This window comes from Mastomys coucha, unplaced genomic scaffold, assembly GCF_008632895.1.
Source record: "Mastomys coucha isolate ucsf_1 unplaced genomic scaffold, UCSF_Mcou_1 pScaffold18, whole genome shotgun sequence".
NCBI classification, from domain to species: domain Eukaryota; kingdom Metazoa; phylum Chordata; class Mammalia; order Rodentia; family Muridae; genus Mastomys; species Mastomys coucha.
In genome coordinates this window covers 108,330,050-108,341,640 of record NW_022196900.1, presented here as the reverse complement: position 1 = coordinate 108,341,640, position 11,591 = coordinate 108,330,050, and the positions used below count along the sequence as shown (strand labels likewise).

The window sequence follows — 11,591 nt, the reverse complement described above, 5'->3', positions numbered from 1 at the left end:
CTCAGAAATCTGCCTGCCTCTGCCTCCTAAGTGCTGGGGTTAAAGGTGTGCGCCACCACCGCCCGGCTGTGAAGCCACATTTTAAGCCTAGCTTTGATTTTTTTTTTTTCCCTTTTGGATTTTGAATAGAAACAATGCGAAGCTCAGGTAACTGAAAGACAGCCAAGCATATCCATTTTCTATGCACTTTATTCTTTGTTTTTGTTGGCAGCAGTGCCACTTAAAAGTAGTAGTCCTTAGTAGCTAGAAACCACCTGAGTTTTCTAAATAAGAAACATGAATTGTTTTGTCTATAGAAATTTTTTTGGTTGATTTTTGTCATTGTTGTTGATGTTTGGGGACAATCTTATACTAAGCCCAGATTGTCCTGGAACTTGTGGCAATCCTCTAGTCTCAGGCTCACCTGTGCTGAGGCTACAGGTGTAAGCTCCCATGCCTAGCTTCTGAAATACTCTATTATACTAGAATTGTCGCTGGCTTGCCTAGCATGTACTAGGCCCAAGTACCCTCTCCCATGGAAGCAGGTTTAAAATGTGCTATTACTCTGGAAACTTTTAATTATATTTAATGAAGGGCTATTTGCCCAGCTTAATTTTTGTTCTAGTAACTTCTTAAAATTTTAGAGGGTGGTATAATTTGCTTCATCGCGTTAAAAAAATAAAAAATAAACTGTGATCTTCTTTTAATGCTTTCTTGGTCTCAGAGTAACAAACCTTAATATAAATGGCAGATGCAGTATCTGCTTCTAGAGAGGCCGGTTTCAGAGTCACCCCATCCAACAGGAAAGGGTGGCTGCCTGATAAGAAACTTACATGGAGCCAGGCGGTGGTGGCCCACGCCTTTAGTCCCAGCACTTGGGAGGCAGAGGCAGGCAGATTTCTGAGTTCAAGGTCAGCCTGGTCTATAGAGTGAGTTCCAGGACAGCCAAGGCTACACAGAGAAACCCTGTCTCGAAAAAACAAAAAACAACAAAAAAAGAACCTTACATGGTCTGCAAATAGGACTTTAACATCATTTGTTTGCTTCTTTCTCTACTTTCTATCTAACTTTTTTCTAGGGTTGCTCATTTTAGTAAAGCTAAACAAAACTTGGCATCTGCAGCCTTACTAACCTTTTGTTAATCTGCCTGCTCGTCACATCTTTGTATGCATCCGTGCTCACTCTTGGGGAAGGAGATTCTGGACGAAGCAACAGCAATAACCAAGGCAAATGTGGGAGAGTGGCTGCATGGACTGTTAGCATGTGTGGGACTTAGGGGTTTCCGTGTTTCTCTTGGTGTGGTGGAGGTGTGTCCTCACACTAGGTTACTAAGTTCTTATGACCTGAGTGAGAGACTGTTCAGCCCTCCAAGAAATGTATTTCATTTATCCCAGAAAGTGGGTATTTGGATTAGGAATACAAATAAATCTTTATATTAATAGGAATCCACATATACATAGGTCTTAATAGATTTCTTCATCTAGATTTTTGTTTTGGTTTTGGGGTTTTTTAAATTTGTTTTTAGATTTTTGTTTTGTTTTAAAATTTGTTTAAAGCATTTTGCTTGCTTTTTCATCAGTTTGATTTTCCTTTTTACATTTTAATTTTGGTTATTTGGGGGCCATTTTTTTTATTTTGTTTTTCCAAAGGACGCGGATTCTGATAGCGGGGATGATTCTGACAAGAGATCCTGTGAAGAAAGCTGGAAACTGATTACTTCTCTGAGAGAAAAGCTACCTCCCAGCAAGTTACAAACCATTGTTAAAAAGTGTGGCCTCCCCAGCAGCGGAAAGAAACGAGAACCAATTAAAATGTATCAGATCCCACAAAGAAGGCGCCTGAGTAAAGATTCCAAGTGGGTCACCATCTCAGATCTTAAGATTCAGGCTGTTAAAGAGATTTGCTATGAGGTTGCCCTGAATGATTTTAGGCACAGTCGGCAGGAGATTGAAGCCTTGGCCATCGTTAAGATGAAAGAGCTTTGTGCCATGTATGGGAAGAAAGATCCCAATGAGCGGGACTCTTGGAGGGCTGTGGCCAGGGATGTCTGGGATACTGTTGGGGTAGGGGACGAGAAGATTGAAGATATGTTGGTCACTGGGAAAGGTGGAACAGATGTAGATGACCTCAAAGTTCATATCGACAAGCTGGAAGATATTTTGCAAGAAGTCAAAAAGCAAAATAATATGAAAGATGAAGAGATCAAAGTCTTAAGAAATAAAATGCTCAAAATGGAGAAAGTCTTGCCATTGATTGGATCACAGGAACAGAAGAGCCAAGGAAACCACAAGACAAAAGAGCCCCTAGTTGCTAGTGCTAACAGCGTCTGTAATAATGGTGTCAGTAAAGGAGAGAGTGGAGAACTTGGCAAAGAAGAACGAGTTTCCCAGCTGATGAACGGGGATCCAGCTTTTAGACGTGGACGTCTACGTTGGATGAGACAAGAGCAAATTCGGTTTAAGAACCTGCAACAGCAAGAGATCACAAAGCAGCTTCGTCGGCAGAATGTACCCCACAGGTTCATCCCTCCTGAGAACCGGAAGCCCCGCTTTCCCTTTAAGAGCAATCCTAAACACAGAAACTCTTGGAGTCCTGGGACACATATTATTATAACAGAAGATGAGGTTATTGAGCTAAGAATTCCAAAAGATGAAGAAGGAAGAAAAGGAAATAAAGAAGAAAGCCAAGAAAAAGTGGTTAGAGCAGCTTCTAAAGATGCCCAGTCAGCATGGGGCTCCCAGGGTACAAGGAGTCAGGATCATATCCAAGTTAGCAAAGAGCACCTTATCAATCAACATCCACCACCTCAGCTACGCTGGAGAAGCAATTCTCTCAATAATGGCCAACCGAAAAACACACGCTGCCAGGCAACTGCCTCCTCGGAGTCACTAAACTCCCACAGCGGTCATCCCACTGCTGATCTACAAACTTTCCAGGCCAAGCGTCACATTCACCAACACCGTCAGTCTTACTGTAATTATAACACTGGAGATCAGGTAGAGGGTAGTCCAGCCGGTTGCTGTCAAAAGCAGACTGACAAGCCCAGCCACTGTAACCAGTTTGTGACACCTCCAAGGATGAGGAGACAATTCTCAGCACCCAATCTCAAAGCGGGTCGAGAAACCACAGTATGAGTAGATTACTGGACAAACTTGAAGTTGTAGCAAAGGAAACAGACAGTGTTAATGTTAGCTCATGGATTGAGTTGGTGCCTACTATATGCATTATAATTTTAATGTTGTGTTCCTACAAATACTAACTGGTCTTGATTGTTAAAATGTAAAACACTGGTAAATGTTCCAAGGCCTCCCTTTTGATTGTGCATTATCAGTGGGCAGGTTCTAGAAATGGGTATAAAACATCAAGGCCCTGTATTTTTCTGATACTTTCCTCTATGGTGCCTAGATTATTAATGTACTTACACTGGCTTCTCTTGTTTTGGTGTAAGATTTTTTTTTTTTTTAAATAGTGCTTTGATATCCCAAAAGGCCTGCCACTTGTTTTATGGAAATGCTCAAAAGAAGAACTTGATATATTGAAGAAATGCCTCTTCTCACCTATACACATTAGAGATTGGCTGGGAGACGGCAGGCAGCTATGTCGGCACAGCTTTAGACTTCTCCTTGGTGTCTGTTCGTTTCATTAAATATTATTGGCATTTTTACAAGCACAAATCCAAGGCCTTCAGTGTTTTCTCCTGCACAGCCTTACATCTTACACGTCATCATCGTAATCTACATTTTAAGGAACTGAGTCGGTAATTTTTACTGTCTTAGAACATATACAAAATTTGTCATGTCTCTAGACTCTTGAACTTGACACTTTCTCAGTTTCTCTTTGGTTTTTGTATTTTGAAGTTTACTGACTGTCTCACATATGGCATGAACTGTATTTGCTAAAATTATGCCAGTAGAAATACCAACAGAAATGTGTGCTCTGAGCAATGTGTGTAAGTTTCTAAGAAGATTATTTAGTGTGAGAAGGAAGAGATGGGGATGGCAAGAAGGCGGCTGAGAGACACCTCTTCACTGTCTTTTTCCAAAAGCTGATGAGATAATAAAAATGAACTTTGGTTGAGTCTGGAGCCGTATATATAGTAAACTGTTCCTTGGTCAACAGTTGTAGTGCACACAGATCCTCGAGCAAGGAATGCTAAGTCCTGACGGACAGTCACTACTCTGTCAATACCTCACTTTACCATGTTGTGCTTGCAGTTTGCCTCACTGGAGAATCCTCTTTGAATAGAAAAAGAAAAAAAGAAAAAAAAGGAAAAAGAAAAAAATAGAAAGAAATGGTGGATCTTAATGGAAGAAAAGAATTTCAGAGGCTTTTCTAAGAGTCAGTATGGAGAGCTAGAGATGGCCAGCATTCACAGGGCTGAAGAATCGTAGGTCACATGCACCACACATCTGTATTCCAGTGGTGTGAAAACTTGCCGCCAGGCTCGCACAGCACTCAAGGAGGTCCTCAAGACACTGATTGTGTGCTTGTTTCCTGCTTTGTGTGTGGGTACTGTTTTATTAGTGCACATTCATTTTAATTGTAGTGGATTTTTTTCTCTTTCTTTTAAGAAAATGCTGTCTGAATGCACAGAAAATTGCTTCCAACATTTTTTTTCCAAAAATTGGGGAGGTACATTTTCTTTCATAGCTAGATTCTTTCTAATCTTCAGTGACAGTTTATATGGCAGATTCAACTTGGGTGAGTGATGCCTGCTTGAGTGAGTGTGTTGACTTCATTGAGACGACAATCTCTGTGCCATTTGGTCTGAATGTACTCCTGGTAGGCTCAAGTCAGTCACTTTAATGCATCTGTGTAAATATACAGTTGTCTTTCTTCTTCACACATAATTTGACTGACTGTCTAGGTTTTTGTCAAAAATTCATTTTCTGAAATTTAAAGTGTTAATTACTTAGATTCTAACTTGAAAGAAGGTATTTCAGGTCCATATAGTCTCACTTTGTTACAGATAAACGCTTTCCTTTCCTACTAAACACTAAGCAAATTCACTCCCCGCTGCCGACGGTACAGTGAAAGGGTCTGTACTATTTTCATGTACACATGTCAGGGTGTTTTGCCCAGGGGGATAGTCCAAAGAATTACCTTTGTTCTTCTGCTAATCCAAGTGCCCTTGTATTACTGAAATGACCAGACATCTAAAGAAACCCTTAATTTTCTAGACAACCAGGAAAGAAGTGAATTCACTGCCAGCAGTGTCCTTTTGTGCATTTGAGAGCACTTACCTTAGAAAACTGTGTGTACAAGATTGCTTGATTGACTCACTGAACACGTATGAAGCACCGTCCTGCTTTTGTGGGGTCTTACTCCCTTATTAAGACAGAGTCTCCTTGATTTGCCCACACTGGCCTTAAATTTGTAATCCCTTTGCATCTGCTTCCACAGTTGCTAGAGTTAGAGGTGTGTGTCAGCAGACTCAGCTTGGTTTTTTGTTTGGTTGTATTTTGGTTTTGTTTTGATATGGTGGTATCTCTCCCTCAGCTTAAATTAAACAAGACCAAAGAGAACTTGTTTTCATTAAAGCATTATTTTATTATGAAAATATTCCTAGGTGTTATCAATGTGAAATGGAGAAAAGTGTTCATGCGTGGGAACTAGCATGTAGTAGTCCTACTGTAGTAGAGTCCTACTTTATTGGATAAGGTTTTCCAGAGCAGACTGTAATTCTATGGACAGTTAAAAAGTCTGGTTAATAAATTTAAACCAAAGGGCTTTTCCTTTACTCTTACTTCTGATCCTTCTAGTATAGCAAATTGTTTCTCCTTTCATAGGTGATAGAACAAATAGGAATTGTTTATTACATTGAAGTGACTTGAACTGACCTTTGTGCTTTAGATATAAGATACTAAAAACAAAACACTGAGTCTGTTACAGCAATGCCTGACCTTTTAAATGCTATCGGATTATAGGCAGTTACATGGGCTCCCATGGGCACTGCTGGACCGGGTGCCTTCCTGGTCCTTTGTTGACTTGCCTTAATGACTTACTCAGAAGCCTGAGAGCAGAGGAGCTTCCTGTGGCCTACTGTGGTGTGGTGAAGTCTTCGGTTCAGTGTAAAGCAAGCTTATGTTCTGTACTGTTAGAGACAGAGTTGTTACAAATGATTTTCATCCCTGTCCAGCTGATGTCATTTTAAACTCTGCTCTAGGTAGACTTAGTGTGGCCTACTTTAGGTTGTGAAATGTATTGTTTTTCCTATTATTACTGTAAAAAGAAGTTGTGAATCTTCTTGTTGATGAACTCTGGTTTTCTTCTCAATTTCTTAAAATGATGCTTGAAGATTGTCTGAGTGTAACACTGCCTTCTCAGAAAGGGAGAGTTAGTTTGTAATATAAAAAAATAAAGTCTTCATGAAATAAACCTTGGAATGATCATTTTAAGTGTCATTTATCAATGGGGAGGAGAGGGACGTGAAACAGGGTATACTGATTTCTCAGCCTCTTCCTGCTTTCTCATCTGAAGATAGTTGTGTGCCAAGTATACTTTTCTTTGTATTTTGTATGGACTTTAAAGCTTTTGCATCTAATGTCCTTTTCTAGTTTATGAAGTTCAGGGCCAGGATATAGGTAAATGGGACACTAGCCTACCACACAAGGACCTGGGCTTTGTCTCTAGTGGCACAGAATGATAAGAAAATGCTTTACGTTATACTTTATGCTATTTCTCTTAAATAAAAATCTCTTAATATATGAGTAAGAATAATATTAATTTCATTTTACATTAAACTTTTCAAATTTTCATTATGTGGCCATGATCTGAAATTATTTTAAGTGACATATGTTTATTCTCTGCTTTAGCCTCAGTTTTTCTCCATTCATTATTGTTAGTCTGCTAAAGATGAAACAGGACAAAACAGAATTTTGATTTTTTTTTTATGGTCTTATTAAAAATTTGGACCTAGCTAAGGTCGCTCAACTGTTAAAAGCACTGGCTGTTCTTCCAATGGACCTAGGTTTAATTCCCAGCACCCACATGGCAGCTCACAGATGTCTGTAATTCAGGTTCCAGTGGTTCCTATTCCCTCACATGTACAGGCATGCAGGCCAAATGCCAATGCACATAAAAATAAAATGAAAATAAATTACTTAAAAAAATTTTAGACCTAGCATATTTTTTTCAAGTTGGAAAATTGTGCATTGCAGATGAGAATACAACACATGTACCTCATATACAACATGAGTTCTTAATATACTATGCTTTCTGAGAGAGGCAAAGCTTGAATTGTTCTGTTCCACATCTCACATCCTTCTCCTCCAGGTACTTTGCATTTCTCTGCTCTGGGAGAAACTAGAAGATAGTGGGAGAAGTTTGTGGAGGAAGGAAACCCTGAGCTAATAGCAAGCCCCACAGTACAACTGAGAACTTTCCAAAGTGGAAAACAAGGGAAGGAAGGACAGGGAGGAAGGCAGTTCAAGATGAGGGAAATGTTAATTACTTGGGATGGTCAGAAAGCCACATCTGTTGTGGTGGACAAAAGACAAGGAGGCTGGAGGTGTAACGAGACCAGACTGGTGTGAGAAACTACCAACCCCGTGTCTACAGGGAGATTCCTTTCTAAGATCCACCTTGTAGAAAGCTCACTGTGGTCACAGTGTAGAGGATAGATTATAGGCAGGCAATGCAGAGCCGTATGGACCAGTTGGAAAGTTGCTACTTTATCCAGATGAGAGAGGGCTTCTCCAAGCAGTGCCAAAAGGGACATGGGAGCTATTCTGATCTTAGAAACAATGCCCATGTCTGGGCATGATGGCTTACTCCTGTCATCTCAGCATTATGGAAACTGACAGGGAGATCTCATGAGCCAGCCTTGGCTACATGAGATCCTGCATCTTCAAAGAGAAGGAGAGGAGTGGGGATGGCAAGATAGTTCAGTGGTTAGGAACACTTCTTCTTACAGAATAACTGGATTCAAATCCCACACCCACATGGCTGCTCACAACTACCCCAGTTCAAATTCCAGGGATCCAACAGACACACACACACTACACATACTGCATACAGGCAAAACATAAGTATGCATAAAATAAATCTAAAAACAAATTAAATCATTGCTTAAAAATTGTTGGACCCTTGGGGAGCAGACATCATTCTGAGATTGTCTCCCTGGTAATGAGGAGCACATTTAAGTGCTGACAAGAAGTCACCTGGGACATGGGTGGCCATCTCCATTCCTGTGATTGCTTGCTGTGATCTCAATTCAAGCCCAGTTTCTATTGTTGCTGCTTATCCAGAACCTTGCCTAAACTGTCATCTTAGCGATACCAAACCGTGCCTCTGTCAGCTCTCACCTAGTAGCTGTATTTAATGCCTTTGCTTCTGTTTGTGATTCATTGCGTTCACTGTCCATGCAGTAACCAGAGCCATCTTTTTTAAAATCCAAGTCACTTCCGGTCAGCGGCCTCATGAGCTTCCATCACACTTTGAAACCTGAATTGTCACATTGTTTATAAAGCTTTACATATCGTGGCTCTTTGCCAGCCTCTGATTTCATGTCTTAATAATATCACAGAATAGATACCTCTGGCCTATTGTTCCTCGGCCATACTTCCTCATGACTGCAGCTTGTTTCCTGTCATGTTTATTTCTTCCAAATCTCTGCTCCTGTGCCATTCTTCCTACCCCAGCCCACCCTAGGTCAACTCACACTTACTTTTTTAGCCAGGCACGGTGGCATATGCCTTTAATCCTAGTACTTAGGAGGCAGAGGCAGATGCATCCCTATAAGTTCAAGGCTAGCCTGATCTACATAGTGAGTTCTAGGACAGCCAGAGCTACATAGTGAGGCCATGTCTCAAAATTTAAAAAGTTGTTAAGATATTGTCTTGGGTATCCCATTCTTCCTTTGAACTTCCTGTGTAGCTGAAGATGACTTTGAACTTGTGTTCCTTCTGCCTCCACCTCCCCGGAGCTAGTGTGACAGGGATATAGCACCACGCCTGGGGATTGAATCCAGAGCTTTGTGAATTCTAGACAAACACTCTATAAACTCACATTATCTTAAGAATTACCACCTCTGGTTATCTTGTCTATGCACTTGCTTGGTTCTTCCATGAATATGTAAGCTAATAGGACTCAGAGCAGTCACTCTTGGGTGTAATGTGTCACAGAACCCTAGAAGTCTTGTGAGAACGTAGACTGATGCTGGGTCCATCCCCAGAATAAATGATTGACTAGGTCTGGCATGAGACTTGATCGTTTGCATTCAAAGGACCTAGGTGATGTCTGACTCTTGGGCAAACTGTTAAGGTAGAACTGGGTTTGGAAAGCATTTTTCTGAAAAGCCAGATAGTAACCAAGTTTTAAAATTGGTGTTGGGAATGGAACCGGATGGAGCTTTGTGAACATGCCAGGCAAAATAGACTCTGCCACCAAAATAGACTCTTGTCCTCAGTAATACTTCAAGCCTTGCTGCCCTTGTCGTTAGATCCAGGCCTCAGGAGCTAGATCCAGCACGCAGGCCATGGTCTGCTGCTCCCTGACTTTAAAGACAGTCATTGTTGACTCAGTTTCTGTCTGGAAGAGAGAGGTGTGCCAGATGCTTGGGTGGTAAGTGACAGTATGGTCCCTGTACTTGTGAAATTCAAAATTATAGAGAAGCTGCCACTGGGCAGATGGCAACACTGATGTTTATCAATACTGTGTGGCAGGCCACAAGAGAAAACTACAGGGTGCTGTAAAGTCCTAACAAGTGCTTCACGGAGTGAGAGCGCCCCGGCTGTCTCTGGGCTGCTGTCAGTTTCCCATTGGCATCCCTCACTCCTTACTTTCTTCCTAGTAATCCCTCATCTGTCGTCTGCCTTGCTTTACGTTCTTCAGAATGCTTCTCTCTACCAAAATGTAGTGTGTGCCATGTGTACTGTCTGTCATCTCTCTACCCCGCAGCGACGTGACCTTTTCCTTACTAAACTCTATGTCTGCAGCGTCGGGTTACCAGTAGGAATACAGAATGTCTATGTCTAGAGGTTGGAGAGATGGCTCAGACTGCTTCTATTACAGAGAACTGAATTTGGATTTCTAGTACCCATGTGAGATAGCTCACAATCACATGCAATTCTAGCCAGTGCTAACCTTCTGGCCCCCATGCACTCGCACACGGGCACACAAGCACGCGCGCGGGCACATACACACACACATGCACACCTACACACCTTATAACATACTAATATCCTTGGAATCTCATAAGCAGCCAGGTTTGGGAAGGGGCTTTGATTTATTAAAAAAAAAAAAAAAAAAAAGGTGTTGCTATTTGAACTATCAGTTTCAGATGGGGGTTGATTTTTTTCTGCCATCCCAAGGGTGATGAGAGATCATTTACTCCCACTGAAGCTTGGCCAGTGCATGTAAAGAAAGTTACCCTCACACCTTATCGACATTGGGGGTGTGAGGTATGGTAATTTGACTAACTTATAGACTTATTCTTGAAGAAATCCCCCAGATAAAATGTTTTGTTGTTGTTTTTAAGCATTTTAAGATTTCTTTGCTTTAGGTGTATGAGGTGCTCTATCTGCATGTACACCTGTGTGCCATTGCAGTTGGCTGTGAGCCACCATGTGGTTGCTGGGATTTGAACTCAGGACCTCTGGAAGAGCAGTCAGTGCTCTTAACCTCTGAGCTATATTTCCAGCCCTGATAAAAGATTTTTGTACTTGAAGATTTTTAGATGAGACTGCAGGCATTTCTCTTTTTGGTAGAAGAATCCCATAACCCTTAAACAGGTTTTAAGGGGAAAATACTGAAGGACCACCCAGCTCACATTGCAAGACTTCGGAGAAACTGAAAAAAGAAAGTGGTACAATGAACTTTTTTAAAGATTTATTCATTTTTTAATTTATGTGCATGTGATGTGTCTTTATGAGTTCATATGCCCTGCAGTGCCTGCCAAGTCCAGAAGGCACTGAGTCTCCTGGTTCTGGAATTACAGGTGGTTGTGAGCCATCTCATGTGGTTGCTGGGAATGGAACCCAGGTCCTCTGGAAGACAGCAAGTGCTCTTAACCCCTGAGCTATGTCACCAGCCTCTTGGTTGCTTTATTTACTTTCTCTGATTTACTTTGAAAGTTGGAGACAGCAATGATAGTTGACTCCTAAATGTTTCTATGCATATATCTCCTAAAATCAAAGTTTTTATTAATAGATTATGCTAGTTCTACATCATGTAATATACAGCCATTTAAAAAGTCTCTTCTTATTTATCTGAAAAATACAAATTTTAGAAGAATGTGTGTTCTAATCTAATGAGACTCAGTCAACATTTATTTATACATTGAATTGGTTCTGACTTGTTAGAAGTCTTTTTATTATGGGCTGGCAAAATGGATCAGCATGTGACGTCACCTGCTGCTACGCCTGCTGACTGAGTTCCATCTCGGGAACCCATATGGTTGAAGGAGACTCTAAAACTTGTCATTTGGCTCCCGCCTGCCTGCAGCACATGTGTGTCCCAGCACTCACGAGAATAAACAAGCATGAATAAATAAGCAGCACGGCTGCAGTCACACAGGAAAAGGTGTGCGCGTGTATACAGACGGCGAGTGCAGTCACACAGGAAAAGGTGTGCGCATGTATACACACGATGAGTGCAGCCACACAGGAAAA

General features: G+C 41.2%; 1 protein-coding gene across 11 annotated transcripts in view; it reads left to right on the top strand.

The window, feature by feature from the left end:
• Positions 1-11,591, top strand: part of Kif1b (kinesin family member 1B) — a 137,068-nt gene that overhangs the window by 72,934 nt on the left and 52,543 nt on the right. Inside the window, exon 21 of one of the 11 annotated variants that reach the window (XM_031379491.1) lies at positions 1,629-4,056. The exons of the other annotated variants lie outside the window; for them this stretch is intronic. Coding sequence (XP_031235351.1) covers positions 1,629-3,113 — 1,485 coding nt within the window. The 3' untranslated portion in view covers positions 3,114-4,056. Of the gene's footprint in view, positions 1-1,628; positions 4,057-11,591 lie in introns of those variants that run through there. 11 annotated transcript variants of the gene reach the window in all.